At 48.6% G+C, this 19875-nt stretch overlaps 1 protein-coding gene across 1 annotated transcript in view; it reads right to left on the bottom strand.

The window, feature by feature from the left end:
* The window catches only part of GPR139 (G protein-coupled receptor 139), a 34210-nt gene extending 23882 nt beyond the window's left edge, over positions 1–10328 (bottom strand). The window contains exon 1 of the mRNA XM_037504563.1: positions 9939–10328. Coding sequence (XP_037360460.1) covers positions 9939–10062 — 124 coding nt within the window. The 5' untranslated portion in view covers positions 10063–10328. The remainder of the gene's footprint in view (positions 1–9938) is intronic.
* Between the last annotated feature and the right edge of the window lie 9547 nt (positions 10329–19875).

Raw genomic sequence — 19875 nt, 5'->3', positions numbered from 1 at the left:
GTGTACCTTTCCTTCATGATCTTTTCATAGGTGACTGTTACATCTATTCAGGTTTCTAGTCAGTGTGTGTGTGTGTGTGTGTGTGCATGTGCATGAGCACACAGAAAAGGAGTTGATCAATACTGGCTTGCCATATGCCTAGCACGGTACCTGGTTCTTGGCAAGGCTGGGTACATGGGTGGGTGGATGGATGGATGGATGAACAGGTGGGAGAGTGGATGGATGAGTAGAGGGCAGGATGGACAAACGGCACAATGGATGCACATACAATTGCTCAGGTGTGCTCTCTGATCTCTTATCTCATCCTTCCTTGCAATGGGACAAAACAAAAATAAACATTAATTATATATTTAGCCCTACAGCTAGAGTAAAAGCCCTGGCTTCCTTTCAATGCAGTTCAGCTGGCCATGGTCTTTACTCAAGAGAAGCCACAGTCATTCTGCTGCTACTTTATAGAAAAACCAAAATCCCGGGTCCCCCCTACAGAGACGTTCCCTCCCTTGGGGTCCCACTGGGATCCAAAGTGGTCCCATCCTCCCCACACCCCCACCCTTCTTTCCTTACGTCCCTCTTGGTGGAGGTGGAGAGAGCAAGGTTATCCCTGCTGTGATGACCAAGCCATACTGGATTTGGAAACCATAAGATTTAGGGTCAAGGTGACCCCTAATTCGCTGTGTAACCCTGAGGAAGTTCTTTGCTCTTTCTGGACCTCAGTTTCTTTATTAACAGGATGTTAGAAGAGGGCCTCTCTGGTGGCGCAAGGGGTTAAGATGCAACCGTTGAAGCAATTCGCAGCCTCTGCAGCACGAGTTCGATCCCCAGCCAGGGAGCTACCCACATGGTGCAGCAGACCTCGCCTGTCTCGCCCGCTGCTCCCCTCAGCAGTGTATTTCAGTCAGTCTGCCTGTTCTGCTCCCCGGTCTGTCTCTGGTGAATCCTCTCACCCCCCACACCTCTGGCCTGTACCCCAGCTCTTGTATGCATAAATAAATAAATCTTTTTTTTTTTTTTAAAGAGCATATTAGAACAGCGTTCTTCAGGTTTTAGTGATGACCCCACCAACTTCATGACTTTGGCTACACTCTTGTGTCCTTTCTATTATTTACTCAACATTTTGTTTTAAAGTGATTTGCCTTCCCCCTTATATTTATGCTTCATATAGATTCTCTGTCCAGTATAAAGGTAACGAGAGGCACATATGCAACCTCAATTTTCTAGCAGCTACATTAAAAAAATAAGGAGCAGGTGAAATTAATTTTAACAATATATTTTATTTATCCAGGTACCTCCAAAATGCTATCAGCGTAAGTTACTGATGAGATACTTTTTTTTTCCCATGCTAAGTGTTCTAAATTGGGTGTGTATTTTACGCTTCTAGCACATCTCTCTACGGATGCTTAATTTTCACTGGAAATCCTTGATCTCTATTTAGATGTTGTGCAATGCACAGTTAAAGGAGTAGATTTACATGCCCCTGTTGTTCCTACTGAGTGTATAATAATTTTTTTAATAATTGAATCAAGTATCAGATTTGCAATTTGTGATTTGCAATTAATTGCAAATTAACTGCAATGAAATGAAACGAGAAACTGAATTCCACAGTGGCACTAGTCCAATGTCAAGTGCTGAAGAGCCATATGTGGTGAGTGGCTCCTGTGTTGGACAGCACGGGTCTATGACAGCCCTGGATAATAGCTATAGCCTCGCCTCCACTATAGACAGAAAGTAGCCTTAAAAACAAGCACAGTGACAAGAGTGACATTAAATTCTAGCTGCAGAAAGCTGCCTGCCAAGGTGCCAAGTCCAAGGCCTGCTCTGTGTCTGTTACAAAGGGGTTTAGCTGTGGAAAGCTGTTAAGGACATGCTAGCACCAGGCTGAGACTTTTCCTTGGATGCAATCAGATGCAGTAACCACACTGAAAGGGATTTAACGCTGTGGCCAGTTACCATCCAAAATAATCCTACATAAAACAGCAACAATTATACCCTCCCCCAATCTGGAGAATAACTGTGCTCTAAACCCCAGCCCCTTTCTCCTTTACCCCATCTCTTTGCTTCCTTTTAAGAGACCACTAGTGTGTGATTTTGTGGAAAGAGAATTAAGTTTGGAGAAACTCAGTGCTGGCTCTGACTGCCATTCCTAGCTCTGTGGCTTTGGGTGAGGAGTTAGACTCCTCATTTTGTAAAATGGGGGAGTTTGGACCTCCAGGAGGCAGGAGTATGAATCCAGGTTGGGGGCCCCCTGAGCCCACAACCCCATCTACCTGCTGTCAGCTTTGAAGGGCTCTTCCATTCCCCAGATTGGTAGACTTATGTTCCAAGGCATTATTAACATGCGATTTACGGTATTTCTTGGAGCTTTTTCTTCCAGTTAATGCCAAGTCCCTGGTTTCCTGAGTTGGCATGCTTTTTTGAGTTAGCCAGAAATTTCCTTGGGTCTCCATCTCTATTATTCCTCATGCCTCTCTCTAGCTTCTTGTTTTTATTCCCCACTCCCTATGACCCTCTTGGTGCTTCTTGAAGTTTTACCAGCTCTGGAGTTTGTGAATTGGCAGCCTCGTGGGCCCACATCAAGCCTGCAGACATGTTTGCTTTGGCTCATGCAGAGCTGGCTTACATAGTGTTTTTAAAATTTTTGATTTAGTTGCCAACACTGAAACATTGGGATATTTCATATCAAAATCTGGATTTCGAGATTTTCTGGGACTACTTGGCAAGACCGGACCCTTGACTGGAAAGCTGAGTGGTGGGGGCACTTTCTAACTCTCCCAGGCCCCACCCCTCCCTATTGTCTGTCACCCCCACCTCTTGACCCAGCCTGAGTGTCAGTGGTCGGCTGTCATTGCATCTGTGCCAACCGTCTTCTTATAATAAGGTTGGACAGCAGCGCTGAACATTACGCTGTCCTTGCTAGTTACATGAGTGGCAAAGCCTCTCTGTGTTCACATCTGAAAAACGGGCATAATAATTAGATGTGCCTCAACCGGTCATGGTGAGAATTTAGTAAGTTAACACAGATAAAGTACTTTGGAGAATCCCTAGCACATAGTAAGTGTGATATAAGTACTAGCAGTTATTTAGAGGAAACTGTAGTGGTCTCTATCACTGAAGGAAAAACAAGAAAACCCGAAAGAGCCACATGTTTCCAGAAAAGCAGCAGGAAAGCACAATTCTTTGGAGAGGTGAAGCATTTCTTAAAACGGAGCCGCTCTGTTCATTTATACTATCTGACCGTTCCTTTCAGGCATTTGAATTCAAGACACCTGCTCTTCCCCACGCCCTGCTTTTCATGGTGTCTCCCTTATCAGCATTGCCCATATATTTTAAATCCACATGGAGGTCCAGTGGCAGGGTCTGCATCCACCTCCCTGCGCCCCTTCTGTCCATGCCCTGGCTGCAGCAGGCAGGGCGATCTGGCCTTTGGTGCTTGTCAGCCTCTACCAGGTTTAGCTAAAGACCTTTTCTTGTCTGGACTGATGTCATTCCTGCAGCTTTCGCTGAATCAGAGGCAACTCTCTTGGGGGTACAAATTCCCTACACTTATGATGAAATTGATTGCTTAATTCATTGGTTCATTCTTTCCTCATTTGCCAGGGCATGGAGTTTCATTTCTGGTGGGTACAACTGGGGAGGAATTGTGCCTTTCTGGAAAAGACCTATGTGCGAAAGAGAGTAGGATTTACAAAGTTTGAACACGCTGACATCTTAGACAATAAAAACACTGTGAACTACTACTTACTGAGCTCCTACAACATACCAAGGACCATAAGAAGACTTTGCACATTTCATTTTTATTTTAAATTGCCACAACAATTCAGGGCACAGAAGGTTAATAATATTTATTGAACTCTTACTCTATGTGGACTAAGAATGATGCTAAGAATTTTACAACTTTATTGAATCTGCAAAATGACTCTATAAGATAGGTAGTACAACTAATTCATCCCATGAAGAAGGAGCTAAGGCTCAGAGAGGGTGAGAAATTTGCCCAAGGTCACAGACTAGAAGAGCAACTAGAGAAGACAAGATGCAAGCTGGACAGTCTGATATCAGAGGCCATTTGCTTAACTGCTGAACTTGACTGTCATATGTTTTACATATGAGAAAACCGGGGCTCAGAGTGTGCTATCATACAGCCGACAAAGGTAAGACACAGGAGTCAAATCTATGTTCTTTTAGCTCAGTGCAATGTATTTTACTTATGTATTGTAATGTATTGTATTTTACTTATGTATGTAATGTATTGTAAATTTTACAGCTCACAAAGCTGAGCTGATATAGGATCATTAGGGAAACTGCAAGGGCAAGAACTACAAAGACACCAACCTAAGGTCAGCTGCATCATCATCTGTGCTGTGTCCTGTCTATGGAGTCTATTTCCAGCTGAGCTCGGCTCTCTCAGTCTTTAGACAGAACTGTCAAGAATGACTTGTCCAAGGTCACGCAGGGAATTATTGCTAGAGCTACCCCTGGAATCCAGGACTCCTCATCCCCCTGTTATAACAGGGACTCTAAGGTCAAATGTGCACAAAGAGCGGTCTCACAGGTTACAGAGGAGAATTAGGTCTACCATGTAGGGTCTGTTTCAAATTGGAGTCGGTGTGAACTTTAAAAAGGGGTGTTCATAAAATAAAGTTTAGAACAAATATAGTCATGCATGGCATAACAATGGGGATATGTTTTGAGAAATGCATCATTAGGTCATTTTGCTATTGTGCAAGTATCATGTTACACAAACCTAGATGGGATAGTCTACTGCACAGCTAGGCAATATAATATAGCCTATCAGAACCACTGTTATATATGTAGCCCACTGCTGACCGCCATGTTAAGTAGTACATGACTGCATGCAATGGAATACTATACAGCTTTATAAAAGAATGACAATGCTTCCTATACACTGTTACAGATGATGAAAATATTAAGTTAAAGAGCAAGATGTACTCTATGTGATCATTTGGGGGAGGGTAACAAAAGGGAGAGTTGAAATCCTCGTATTTGCTTGTGCGTACACTAAACTCTGAAAGAATAAATAAGAAACTAAGACAATAATGAAATAGTTACCTGTGTGGTGATGGTGATGAGGGGGTAGGTTTGGGAATTGGTGAAAGGGAAAAATTGGTGACAGAGAAAGGGATAAGCGGGAGATTTTGCAATGTCTGTCTTTTACTATTTTTAGGTTTTTGAATAATATACATGTTGTTTCTATTCCATGCATATATTGTTATAATGGAAAAGCAGCCAATTCCTCAGTTCCAGTCAATTGCTACCTTCTGGGGGGCTATGGGTCTAATATTGTTGGTTCTTCTAGATTTGCAAGGGAAATTGGAAATCCACTTTTTTAAATCCCAGTTTTAAGTTTTATATTGTTCATTGCTAATAAATAGAAATATAGTTGAGCTTTGCAACATGTCTTTAAGAGCTTATTTTTCAGGGAGCCATTGTGCCTCTCTGTGAAGGCAATGACATCACTTGTGCATAGAAACAATGAAACTCTTTCCGATGTACTTTTCTTTTTCTTACCTTATTGCACTAGCTACAACTTCCAGTATGATGCTGAATAGGAGTTGTGAGAGCAGATATCCTTGCCTGATACAAATCTTACAGGGAAACCATCCAGTCTTTCATCATTAAATGTAACATAAACTGTAGATTATTTATAGATGCTCTTTATCAGGTTAATGAAATTCTCTTTCTGTTCCTAATTTGATAGGTTTTTATGGATGTAGAATTTTGTCAAATACTTATTTCTGCACCTATGAGATAATCACATGGATTTTCTCTTTCATTTTGGTTACCATGGAGAATCATACTGAATGATTTTCAAATGTTTAACCAGCCTTGCATTCCAGGATAAACCCAAGCTAGTCGGGATATATTCTCATATATTACTGGTTTTGAGGGATTTGTGTCTATGCTCACGAGAAATATTAATCTATAATTTTCTTGGCTTTGACATTAAGGTAAATCTGATATAAAATGAATTAGGAATGTTCCCTTAACTTTCCTAATTTTCAAATGATAAAAAATGACTTACAAGAGTGCTAACTGTGTGCTAGGCACTGTGTTAAGTGCTGACTCATTTTTCCTCACCGAAGCCCTGTGACTATGTAGAGCATTATTATCACCATCACTTTACAGATGGGGAAAACTGAGGCACAGAGAAATTGAAGTCACTTGCCTAAGCTCACACAGCTTATAGAGATTAAAGCCAGGACTCCAACCCTACTACCTGCCAGGCTCCAGAGTCCTCATTTTCATCTTGCATCAACCTTCAGAGGCAGGGATTATCCTCACTTGGCAGTTGTGTGCTGTGTGGCAAGCAGTCTCAGGCTATCATCTTCCTTAACTTCCATGGTGCCTTTTGGAAGGGAATTTTAAAAAATATCTTCCAAATCTCAGTTTAATTTTACACTGCTCCTTTCTTACCAGGCAGGCTCACCCTGCCTCCATCCTGTTTTCATCTCCCAAGCATCAAGGCTCATCTTTTCCTCCCACACTACCTTCTGCTTTGCACTGTCTTGTCCCAACTGGCCCAATCAGTGTCCCCAACTCTGCTGCAAAGTTAGAAACAAGTTTTGAAAATGTAGAAACATCTTACATGCTTCAAAGGAGGTGGAAAGAGATGGGGTATTAGGAACAGCTGGGACACCAATTTTCTCCACTGAGCACAGAGCATAAAAGACTGAGGCTAGTTAAGAGAACTTGCCGTGGTAAAGGGGACAGTGTGTGTAGTGCACAGAACAGGTGTCTGCATGCTGGTTAGGCTGTGTGACTGTAAAAGGCAAAAGGTTTATGCACTCTTAAGAGAAACCAGAGTATTGGGCTGTGTGACTGCAGACAAGATGTTCCACCTTTCTGAATTTCAGTTTGCTCATCTGTCAAAGGGGTTCAGAGACATGTACTCGTCACAGGGAATCATGGGGAATGAATACAGAAGCTTGGGTGGGAGGAGGCACTGAGTACGGAGTGCTTTCCTCAGCCCAGGTACTATGCAAAGCCACGTCTACATAGATGATAGTATATAATATATACCACCCCTGTGGGCAGTAGGTACTACGGCTACCCCATTTTTACTGAAGGGCAAGATGATACAGAGATGGTGAGGATTCTCCCATGCAGAGCTATACCTGTACTTCACACCAGAGCCCCTGGGTCCCACTCCTGATGGCTTAACTTAGACTGGGGCGATTCCTAGAGGCAGGGGTGGGACCACACGGCCTTTCTCAAGCTCTTCCTCAGTCCAGAGACAGAAGGTGTTAAGAAACCTCTCCCTACTCATTAACAAACACTCAGCCACTCCCCATCCAGCCTCAGGCCTTAGACCACCCAGGCCTCAGACCACTGAGGTGAGAATTTGGAACTGGGGTGAGTCCACTGCCAGGAAAAGTGATTCAATTAAAATCTCAGTTTTCAACAATAATCCTGAGCCCTGCGGTCTGTTCCTTCACACCCAGCCTAGCTGCACCTCCCAGCCAGTGGCTGGGTAATGAAGGTTTGCTAATTGCTGGGGGCTAGGGGAGGGCGGGAGAGACTGGAGTGAGCTCCGGGAGAGGAACAGCCGCACAGAGTCCAGTGCTTTCTCTGTGAGTCTCCCAGCCCCTCCTCGGGTTCACTGGCAGGCAGAGCAGGCCCCTCCTCGCACAACCAAGGCAGCTGGTGAGAAGCAGGATGGCAGAGCCTGGCAGCCGTCAGTGGGTGGGTCAGGCATGGGGCTGCTTCTTGCCCCTGCACCGTCACATCCATCTACACTGTTACTTCTTAAAACTCCAGGGAGTAGATAGTTGCATAATGCCTGTTGTACAGCTGTGGAGACTGAGGCACAGTGACACTAAGGGGCCATAAAATAACACCCAGCTCTGCCTCTCCTTAGCCACCGGAACTGTCTTGCTCGTCTTTACGATTTTAAGGGGATGGTTCACATCTTTCACCTTTGAATCACCTTGCAAGCCATTAACGAAAGCCCTTGACCTTCACACCAATCATTCTTCTCTAGAATCCTTAGTCCTTCTCTATCCATTGCTGCCTCTCAAATCATAAGCTTGTATGAGCTTCTTGAACACAGGGACTGTACTTGGCATTGCCTCGGCACTTGACACACAGTAGGTGCTTGTAAGTCCTGGTTGAGTGTATGAACCCATCAATACCCTCCGAGTTCTAATCCCAGTCCCTCTCTCTTCTAAGTCCCCAAGTCCTAGGCTCAGCCTTGAAGAGCCTGTCAAATGCCAGGTATACAGTAGGTGCCAATGCTGTGTCTCTGGAAGACCCTCATTACCATAGGAATTAGACTGTGAAGGTGAGAACCTTGAGGTGTTGCAAGGTCTGCGCTTTCCCTTGTATTCCCCATCCTCAGGTCCCCTCCTCTGGACCCCGGGAGCATCAGCCTCCCCAGTCTTTATGTCTCTGTCCCTTAAGGGGACAGGAGGGGGGCTAGCCCACTGTGAGGGCTGAAGGGGACAGGGGGCCTGTCGCTTCTCTGGTTCACCAAGTGTCACCAATAACCAACCTCAAAAACACTGCCCAAAAGAGTTCTGGGAGAGGTTCAGGGGTTGGGGGGGGGGGAGGCGGGAAGTGGATGGAAATCAATGCCAGTTGGAGGTGATTACAGGACAGGTGCTGCCACCCCAGCGGGTGAATCAGCGGCTGAGTGTCCCTCCCAGGGCAACCAGCGGGACCGGTTAATGAGAAAAGCCTCATCACTTGCTGGTATAAGGGTGGGGGGGGGGGAGCTCAATGTTAGTAAACTTTTGCTTCCTCTGCCTGATAAATCTGGGGAGGGGCAGTTGATTTAAACTACCTCACCGGGGTCCTGGCTGCCAGCTGGGATGTTTCAGAAAGGAAATTTCAGCAGCGTTCTCAGAAACCCAGCGCCCAAGTCCCCAGATTCTGGGATGCTGAGTGGATGGGGTGGAGGAAGCTGAGATCCTGGCTGTACACTGTTTCCCCGTCTGCTCCCTTTCTCCAGCTCCCATCTGCCGGAGTGGTCTTCAGGAGGCTTTCTGCCAGAGCTGCCTCAGCGACTCTCTGGAAGAAGGGTCCATCTGGAGCTGGAACCCCAGGGCACCCCTCCCTCTGTAGCACAAGACAGCCCCTCCCCTGCACCCTCACCAGCAGCTCAGCTCTCTTGAGGAATTCGGCACAAGTCTCGGTGACACTTTGGAGAGGTGGAACCAGCCAGACATCTGCAGCAGCAGGAGCTGCCCGGGGTGGGTGGAAGGAGGCAAAGCTAGGGGGTGAGGGAAGTCCTCAAGGAGACCGGACCCCTGAGGTGGCGTCTCTGCAGCTGCTCTGCGTGCCTCTGTGCTCTCCCTGGGGTCAAGGCAGGGGACAGTCGCCCCCACTCTCCCTAGCGGGACTGGAGGTCCCTGTTCCATCCCAGACCCCTTCGCCAGGACCCCCCACCCTACCCGCGCCCCAGCAAGACAGTGCCCAGCATCAGGGTCTACCACTTCATCTCTGACTAGGAGGGGACACGCAGCCGGGCATCAGTGGCCCCAGACCGGGGTGGGGGGCACCGGAAAAGCGAAGCCCCCTCCAGCCACCTGCCCAGAGCGCGCAGGGAAGTCACACACCAGCCCCGACTGGCCGCGGACGCCGACCCCGATCCTTTCAGACGGCCGCGCCACGCGCACCAGCACCCCGGGCCGCAAGCGCACACTCACGCCGCGCCCCTCGCCCGCCGCGCGCACCCCGGCCAAGCCGCACACGCACACGCGCACACACGCGCACACACGCGCGCACACGGGCAGCCCCGCCAGGCCGCCGCAACTTGCTTTCCCCCCGGCGGGGAAATGTCCGCAGTTGCCCTCCAGGCTTAAACTTTTTCCGAGGGGGGCACCAGGGATCGCGCCCCGGAGGCGGCTACGCCTGGGGGTTCTGGGCAGGGTCGCGCCGCACTTGGGGCTCCTGGCTTCCCTCCCGCGCCCCGAGCCCCTCACCTGGTAAACCGAGGCACAGCAGGAGGCTGTAGTAGACCACGGGCACGAAGCCCAAGCCGCAGGCCGCGCCGGGGGACCAGGACAGCGAGGTGTTGGCTGCGAGGTGGGCGTGCGTGTGCTCCATGGGCGCGCCCCTAGCTCCCCTGGCCCGCGCCGGGCCTGCCCGCCCCGCGCTGGACGCCGGCTCGGAGGCGGCGCGGCCGAGGCAGCGGCTGGAGCAGCGGCGTCTTCTCCGCGCCGGACTCGCCCCTGCCCTGCGCCGGGGTCCTCGGCTCCCTCCGCACCAGCCCGCGCGGGGTCCGGCTCTGCCCGCCCGCAGGGCGCGCGGCGCAGGGCGCGGGGACTCGGGAGCGGCTCCCGGAGCCCGTGTGTGCGCCTCCCACCTCGGACCCGCTCGGCTCCCGCCTCGGAGCCGGGGGGCTGGGACGCCGCTCCCCGCAGCCAATCAGCAGCTGCCGGGGCGCGGGCGCGGTGGGGTGGGGGCCGTGTTCTAGGGGAGGGGGCCCTGCGGCCTCTCGGGGCTCCAGTTTTGGAGAGGAGACGGAGTTAGCCCCGGGAAGCCGCGCGCCAGACCCGGGGGGGCCAGGCCGCGCCGTCGGCGCCCCCCGCGAGAGGGCGGGGAGCGGGTGGGTCGGCGCCTCCCGCCGCGGGCTCCCTGCGCCTCCGGCTGTCCTCAGTTTGCCTTTCCCCGCTCTCCCTCCAGCCACCTCTCCCCCTCGCTCGCGCTTCGAGCCCATCTCCATCTAGAGGATTCTCCACTCGGGGCCGGGGGCAGGGGCGGCTGGTGGAAGGGGGTGCTGAAGGGTTGTGGTGCTCCCGGCCCGGGAGCGCAGCTGGCCGGCCCCGAGCCTGGCGTGCGTGTCCTGGGCGCGCGCTGCCCGGGAGGCGAGCGGTGGGTGGGCCGCCCCAGCCTTTGAGGGGGTGCGGGCTGGCTCCCGGGAGGCGGCCACAGCAGCCCTTCTGCGCGACAAGGCTGTTGCGGCCACTCAGACGCACAGACTCAGCCCCGCGCACACAAAGACACAATAGCTGTCACGAGGATGCACTCGCACCCTGACGCGGGCAGAGGGGGTCCCCCCACCCCACACCCACCCAGACACGCGAAAATTCAGGGCATCCTCACGGTGCCCCCGACACACTCACATGACACTCCAGACACACCCACAAAAACACGTGGGAGTCCTCGGGAGGTGGTCTGGCTTTTGAAGGTTGTGTGAAGGATAGGTAAGGAAAAGCAGGTGGCATCTGGGCAAGCTTGGAGAGTTGGGGGGAATGAACATCACCCCCCAGCCCACCCTAACACCCACTACTGGAGAGAAGGAACTGGCTGGGCTTTCTCTAGCCTCTTCCAGGACTATCCACATGGAGAGGGGTCCAGACCTCTGTGCACAATAAAGGGCAGTGTGTCCAGTCCCCATTATCATTAGGGGCTCCCCCAGGTAGGGATTAAGTGAGGGACAGGACAAACTCCAACACCTTCCGGGTCAGCCAGGGGCATCTGCCAGGCCTGGCTGGCTGGGTCTGTAGTCAACTGGGAGGCACGTGTCCCCTCAAAGGGACAGACTATGACAGAGTCACAGGGACCCCGGGAGGCGGGGTCTCATAGCTCAAGCCAAGCTAGATCCTGAAATGTTGCCGCGAACACTCTCATTTAAATGTGACTACCCCAAACTAAGCAACCTCCCTGCCTCGAGCATAAAGCTTTGTAGCAGTTCAATAATTATTTGAAACCTATTGATTGGATTTGTTTACAGGCAACTAAACTGACTGGCGCAGTGGGGCTGGAGGGGGGAGTGTGTGCAATAGGACAAGGCTTCCTCCTTTGTGACTCATGGGTAATGCCTCAGGGCCTTTGCACTGACTCGTCTCTCTGCCTGCGGGGACCTTCTCCAGAAAGCTGCAAGAACCTACTTCTTCACTTTCTTCCAGTCTTTGCTCAAGCCTTCTCAAGGAACTTTCTCTATTTAGAATAGAAGTCCTCAACTCTCCCCTCCCAAATGCTCCCTGCTTACTTTCTTTGTTCCTCCCCTGCTTATTTTTTCTCCACAGCACTGAGCACCCCAGGCTTACCCTGTACACTTGAGTTAGTTTCTTGACTGTTCCCCTCTTAGAGGGCAGGGCCTCTGCTCTCTTTAGTTGACTGTTGCTTTGCAGCCTCCAACAGCTGCCTGGTGCAGACTCTCCATAAACATGCAAGAACGAAGGGCCCAGCACCCACTGGCCCAGGGCATGCAGGGCACGGGGAGACCTGTTAACCTTTACTTGTTTTTGTAGGCTAGAACGTGGAAGCCCTTAGGTTTGTGGGGGTTTTGGGGTGGGGGGAGCCTGCAATCTCAGGTTAGCATGTAATTATCATTTATGACTTGGCATTCTAAAACTCATCTGTGTGGTTTGGAGTCTAGAGTTTTAGTTAGAGATTCTTTATAAAAGTAGACACTTGGCTGGTCATTGGAACTGGGCTAATTGGGCAATCTCTCTGGACCTTATTGTTTCTGAGCCTCCATTTTCCCTTCTGTAAAACGGGCATGTAGGATCCCAGGCATGGCTTATTGCAGGGATGCTGAGCAGGGAGAGAGGGCATGGAGCAGTGGAGACTGGGTACATTGCAGTTCTGGAGGCTAAGAAATTGGAGTTTGCTGTCTCCATTGGGAACCTGGGAAGCTTGTCAAGGTCCAAGTTTCCTGGGAAATACATGGTTTGGATGTGAAAAACATCAAGGCTCTAGGCCAGGTGTTGAGTATTTTCGATCCTGGGGAGAGGGCAGGGTGACTTGCCAACAAAGTCTGTTTAATTTTGCTCCAGGGCTGGCCCCCTTCAGTGCATCTGTAAGACGTTGGCCTATTCAAGCCAGTCACTGTGATGGGCTCCTTTCATTCACTTAGTTATTATTTCAACAGATTTTTACTGGGCATCTAATATGTGTGGATCAGATCCAGCCACTTAATTGCAGAACCTGATGCAAAAATGAAAACGCAGAGCCCCTTGTTCAGCAGGGAAGACCAGAACAGAAAGAGCAGGCCACTAAACCGAACATGAACTCCTTCAAGGAGGAGGCGCCGTGTGACTGCAGAGCTCACACACCCACCAAACCCATTTCTTAGGGCACAGAACTGGACTAGAAGAGCTACCATCTATTGCAGGTTTATCTTGAGACCATTATGTTTTAATTCATTTTATCCTCCAGATGACACTGGAAGGAAGGCACAATTCTTCGTTCCATTTCACAGGTGAGAAAACCATGGCACAGGGAAGTTTAGTAATTTGTCCAAGGCCACTTGGCAGGGATTAGGTCCAAGGCCATGTCATTCCAGAATCTGGATGAGTGCTAGAGAGAAAAAGTGGAAGGAATAAGAATATGTGGACTGTCGAGTCCTGATGTGGCCTGACAATCAGGGAAGGCTGCTCTGAGGAAGCATCTTTGAACCTGAGATGAGATGTGAAGGATGAGCCCAAGGGATGTTGGACTGGGAGTGAGGTGAGCATCTCAGGGACAAGAGCAAGTGCAAAGGTCCTGGGGTAGAAGTGAGATGGACTCTGAGGAACTAGAAGACCAGGGAGACTGGGGTTCAGGGGAGGGGTGCCTGGAGCTGGATGCAGTTGGAGATTTGGAAGGGACTGTAGGCTGTGGTGAGGACTTTGGTCTTTAATCTTGGTCTTAAGCAGAAGAGTGCCAAGGTTTGATTTGCATTTTAAAACTTTTTCTTTGTCGGGAGGTGGAGGATTAATGGTAGGTTGCCAAGCATGGAGGTGGGAAGACAAGTTATGAGGCTGCCAAGTTGGACATGTGAGAAATGATAATATGCAGGTGGACTGGGGCGTGCTGATGACGGACTACATCGTAGACGCTTGGAGAGTGAGTGAGTGAGGAGAGGGAGTAGGGAAGGGAAGGGCAAGGCAGGAGAGGAGAGGAAGAAGGCAAGGGGAGGGGAGTACAGGAGAGCTAGGGAGGGAGAGACAAGGATCCATGGAGAGACAGAGACAAGAGACTGAGAGACAGACAGACAGACAGAGTGATAGGGAGAGAGGGTGCACACGGAGATTCCAGCTGATTGTTCTAGACAGGAGGGCTGGTGAGTAGAGTTTGGAGCACCCTAGGGGCCTGCTGCTGACCCACCCTGCCTGTCTCCTCACCTCCCATAAGCCTTTCCTACTCCCCACCCCCCACCCCTGCACCCCCCTGATGCAGCATGCCCTCCTGCACCGCATCATCACTTACCACATTGTGTTGCCGCTCAGGGTTGCCTGTTACCTGCCCTTCTGGGAGGCTGAGCACCTTGTGGGGAAGTTAAGTTTCCTTCTTCTGAGAATCCTCAATACGGGACCAAATGCAGGGTATTTAGTGAGTATTGAACCCCCACCTAGGTGTGAACCCCAGCTCAGCTTTTAGTAACTGTGTATTCATTGGCATTATTTTCATAGAAATTGATAGAAAAAAACCTCAAGCTAGCTTAAATTTTAAGAAGGAATGTATGTCTGTTTTAATTAAAAAGTATAGCGGTTTTCTGGCCTTCAGGCATGGCTGGATCCAGGAGCCGAAAAGTACCTGTCCCTTTCCACCCATGGGCTCTGCTTTACTTTACTAGTTGCTTTTTAAAGCAGGATCTTGTGACATAATAAAAACTGAACAACAACATCCCTGGATCTGTCTATCAGTTTGGTAACCTGAGCTGAAAGAGAACTCAGCAAAAATGCTAGGCAGCTGTTGAAGGACTCACCTGGTTTGAGATGGAGCTCAGTTGTGTTCACTGGTTTGAGCTGGATTTCTGTAATCAGCCAAAAAAAAAAAAATGTCAAGTGGTCAGTTGTGGCTCTCAGGTCTAGTGATGAGGCCAAGAGAAGCGGTCACTTCTTCCCAGACCTCAGGAACTGTGAGAGAACGTGGATGATTTGTCCTGAGAAAACTGGGATTCAAATGGGAATAGATGCTGGACAGGAAAACCAACACACTTCTGCAAGCTGAGTTCAGTCCATAAGCTGCCTGCTTGCTGTCCTCTCTAGGGCCAGTTCATATGTTTTATTTCATTTTCATTACTTATTTAATTTTTAAATATAGATTTTACTTTTTAGAGCAGTTTTGGGTTTATAGCACAATTGAGTGGAAGGTACAGAGATTGCCCCGCAACCCCTGCCCTCCCCCCACCTCCCTGTGCATAACCGCCCCCATTATCACCAGCCTCTACTGGAGTGGCTCATCAGCTCCAGTTTATGGAACTGACACATCGCTGTCACCCCAAGTCCATTGTTGACATTGGATTCATGGGGGAACTGACTGCATGTGTGTATGTGTTCATGTGTGTATATGTGCACATGTTTGTGTACATGGCTATGAGTGTGCATAGGCGTAGATGTATTTGTGCATGGTGGTGCACATTCTGTGAGTTTGGACAAATGTGTAAGGACATATGTCTATCATTATAGCATCATAAAGAGTATTTTATCGTCCTCAAAATCCTCTGTGTTCCCTCTATTAATCCCTCCCTTCTCCTAACCCCTGTGTTATCTTTTTTATGTTGAGAATATCCTGGGTAGGACCAGAAACAAACACTGAGCTCTAGTTAGTGACATATTTGCTGAAGTTCTGGGATAGTGGGGACTCCTGCATGCCACAGACTGTCAAGGGTGTAAGAAAAGAACATGGGTTATGGGTAGAGAGAAGGCTGGGCAGATGTGTGGATGCATTATTGAAACAAAGATATGTGAATTGTAGGATATAGGTCATGATTATAGGAGTTTCACTGTAAAATTCTTTCACTATTTACGCATCCTTGAAAATGATAGTAAAATATGGAAAAAAGATCAAACATCTTGGATGATGTGTGTTGGCCAAGTAGGCTATTAGAAGCTAGTGTTGAAAGCCACACCTCCTGGTGATGAGGCGATTCGTTCACAATTTAGCCTTTGGAGTTGCCGCAGAAGTCAATTTCTTCTCTGCTATTAGGCTGTCAGAATGGTGCCTGACGTTTCCCCCTGATGCTCTGCTTCTCCACTGACCTTGGCCAGCTTGCTAGAGTTTCCCCCAGTCTGCAGGCTCTTGTTTGCTTTCTAACAAGAACTGTAGCGCTGCGCTCCTCTGCTGTGTTTGTTTGACTCCACACACACGGCTCGTGGTGGAGGATGTGCTGGTGAGATGCTGAGGAGCCAGGCCAGCCCTCCTTGTAACATTCATTCCCTGTAGTTCTTTGGGGTGCATGTGATCCCCGCTGAATTTGGAGAAAGTCTTTTGTTGCTGGTCCCAGACATCTGTCGAGGTGGTGCATGGCGGCCACAGAGCAGGAGGGGGCTATTTCCACAACTGCATGCCTCTCTCTCTGACAGTCCAGTGGAAAGACTCCAAGTTGTACCTGGGTAAATTTTGGGCGGGGTGTGGGGGCAGGTGAAGAATGACTTTGGATGTAGTGAAGGAAATGCAGGAGAATGAGGGAGGCAAGGTTTGGCGGAGTGAGTGTGTGTAGGCGTGTGCATGTATTTGTACACATTTGTATGTGCACACACATGCCCCTACACGCGAGTGCCTTTATGTAGGTGAGTGCATGCGTGTGCATTCATGTGTGTGCATGTGTGCACATGCATGTGTGTGGTAGAATGAGAGAGGGTGTAATTGACAGGGTGTTGAAGCCTTAGGAAAACATTGTTTTCTGTCTAGTTGAGAGACAGTCAAGAGACTCTTAAGAATCCTTTAGATTCTCTTTACTCCTGTCATCTTACCTGACAGGCAGGAGTTTGGGTTGAGAGAGAAAAGAGGGTGGAAGGCAAAGAAGAAAGAGGAGAAAAGAAGGGAAAAGAGAAGAGACACAGAAGGGTAGCTAGGAAGAGAGCAGGAAGGAGGGATCAGAGAGAAGAAGCGAGAGGAAGTGAGAGGAGACAGAGGAAGAACGAACCAGATCACCTATTTCCTACCAGGTGGAGAAACATAATGGCAAAAAGTTAAAAAAATCATATCTGAGGGAAACTCACTGTGATTATTTAAGCACTTATGTCACCTCTGGGCAGTGGGTCTTTCACAGGTAGAGGAAGTGCGGTGAGTCCCCTTGCTAACATCCTGGGTTCCTTAGGGAGAGTGAGCTCTCAGCTGAATGTGGTCTTATAAGGAGAGTGGATTCAGGCACCTGCTGCCCCTGTAAGGCAGGAAAAGGGACCGGATCCTCTGACTCAGCATAGTCAGGGGTGGGTGGACCAATTAGAATCTAATTTGGTCAATTAGATTCTAACTTTTGGGGCTTAAGATCCTGAGTGAGTAAGACAGGGCATGAGAGGAATTTGAATTTCATTCCTCTCTGTGGGGCTCTCCTGACAGTTCCCATCTGCTCTGGAGCTGTGGCTGCCGTTCTTGCTTCTGGCTCATCCCCAGACCAATGACTTCCTGTTTCCCAGTTAACCCCTTAATATCTCCTGACCCCGGTGTTCATGATGGTATTAGTCACACTGGCTGAAGTTGTATCGATACCACCTAAATGCCCACTGAGAGATGAGTGGATAAAGGAAATGTGATCCATACATACATTGGAATATTATTCTGCCTTAAAAAAGGAAATCCTGTGACAACATGGATGAACCTTGAGGATACTATGCTGAGTGAAATAAGCCAAACATAGAAAGACAAATACTGCATGCTCTTACTTACATGAGTATCCATGATAGTCAACTTCATAGATGCTGAGTGTAGAATGACATTTGACAATGGCTGTGGTAGGGTGATGGGGGGGAATAGGGAGTTGCTACTCAAGGGACATAAAATTTCACTCATGCAAGATGAGTAAGTTCTAGAGAACTTATCTTTAACATAGTATCTACAGTTAGCAATGTTGTATTACACATTGCTGAAATTTGCTAAAATGGGTAGCTCTTATGTTAAATGAGATGAACTCTCTTACAGTTAGCATGTATGCTAACTGTTCTTGCTACAATTTCAAAAAAAATTGCAAAAATGCAGACTGTCTAGGTGAGGCGCTGTAGACAGAGCCTTTTGTTTAAGTCAGGGGAAACTTCTGCTAACAAATACAAGGAATAGGTCCTCCCTGGTAGCACAGGTGGTTGAGCGCCGCACTGTGAAGCTGTCCACAGCCTCTGCAGCACGGGTTTGGTCCCACGGAGAAACCCACATGGTGCAGCAGACCTCTCCTGTCTCTCCCGCTGCTCCCCTCAGCAGTGTATTTCGTCAGTCTGCCTGTTCTGTTCCCCACTCTGTCTCTGGTGAATCCTCTCACCCTCCCGCACATCTGGCCTGTACCCCAGTTCTTGTATAAATAAATTAATCTTTAAAAAAAATACAAGGAACACACAATGATCAGCCAGTGATCTTTGTTCTCATAGAACGATTTCTTCACACTCAATAGAACTTTACATGTAGCAATGTAGAGTCAAGCACACCATTTTCTTTAAATTCTCATTGGCCCCTGTGTGAAGTGGCCAAGGCCTGAGTATTTCATTTTACGCTCAAGATGTCCACGACTTTGAGAGAGCAAAGAAGGTGACTGTGATCACCTACTGCTAGACCCACAAAAGTCATTCAAATTCCCCCATTTTATGGATGAGAGGATTGAGGTCCAGGGGCACTAAGGTATCTAAGGTCATGCACCATCAGTGCCAGAGCCGAAATGTAAACACAGCTTTCACAACTCAAAGCCTCGTGCCCTTTCCTGCCTAATTGAGGACTGACTCCAAAGCAGCAACTGACACTTGCCATCACGTCTGTGTGTTGTATAAATAAAAAGTCACCAGGTGTCATTTTCCTTTGATTTGCATACTTGCGGAGACCAAGAATTTGCACACATCGTATAATACCTGGAACATTTCAGGTACTCAAGTTGTCAGATCAGAAGATGGGAGAAGGTTTGAATATTCTTTCCACCCAGTTAACCATGAGAACATTTCCCCAATCCCTGAGCCTAATTTTTTCAACCACTGCACTCCAACAGCTGAAAAGTTCAATTTTCTTTAAGAGCCTCGGAAATAGTCCTAAGAGGGAGGCATGGGGTATTAAGAACAGTGAGACTGAAGGTACTTACCAGAATCTTCCCTGCAGGGATGAAACATTGAAATGTACAGAGAGCATGACTCATCAATGTAGAGATAAGGCAGCTTCCGCCAAGCAGCCACTAGGACAAAAGCAGAGCAGCTGGCTGGAAAGGCCAGCAGGGAGGCAATCTAGAGGCTGGGCCAGGTGGGGGCAGGGGAGTGAGCAGACCTGCTCAGGAAATTTCAGAATGTTCCAAGTCTCTGACCACTGATGGCTGTCTTGTCCGGGACAGTGCTGGCACCCAGGGATGCTGCACAATGGATCAGAGACACCAATTCATAAAGTGACACCAGGTTCTGGTGCCTCTGCCTCTCTGCCTCTTTCTCCGAGCTGCTGCTGTGGGAAGAGAAGCTGCAGGAGACTGGGAGAGAGAAGGTGCGGCTGAGCCCAACCTGAAGGTCAACCATGAGTCGGGCAGCTAATTTCTTAAGCCAGAGGTTGCTGGAGTCTTCTTCAGAGATGCATCTGAGGCTTCCCAAGTAGACAACTTCTGATTCTGGAAACACCACGATTCACCACCAGATCTGACTCTGGAGCCAGGAGGAGCTGGGTTGAAGAGGCTTAGATGACTTTGCTTTGAATGCCTTCTCTCTGTGTCACAGTTTCCTGTATGTAAACCAGAGATAAAAATGGCATCCACCTAATAGGGTGGCAATTAGGATGAAAGAAAAGAACTCAGTATTTCCTGAAATTGAGCCATTTGAGTAGGACGTGCATGATTTTTGCCCCTTGTGCTATTATTAACATGATAATTCCCTTTAAGTTGACTTACTTAGAAACATCTCTATTTTAAAAATTAGATCTTTAAAATTAATTTTTGTCATGTACAGGCAAATGAGTCTCCATTGCTCTCTAAAGAAGGAAGTCATGTAAAGTTGAGGGAAAACCAGTGTCACTAACATTCTGAAGTGTAGCCCATCA

The sequence above is a fragment of the Talpa occidentalis genome, unplaced genomic scaffold (genome assembly GCF_014898055.3).
Source record: "Talpa occidentalis isolate TD23 unplaced genomic scaffold, MPIMG_talOcc4v2.1 talOcc4.12, whole genome shotgun sequence".
NCBI classification, from domain to species: domain Eukaryota; kingdom Metazoa; phylum Chordata; class Mammalia; order Eulipotyphla; family Talpidae; genus Talpa; species Talpa occidentalis.
The sequence above is the reverse complement of the archived record's forward strand: the minus strand, read 5'-3'. Positions and strand labels throughout refer to the sequence as shown.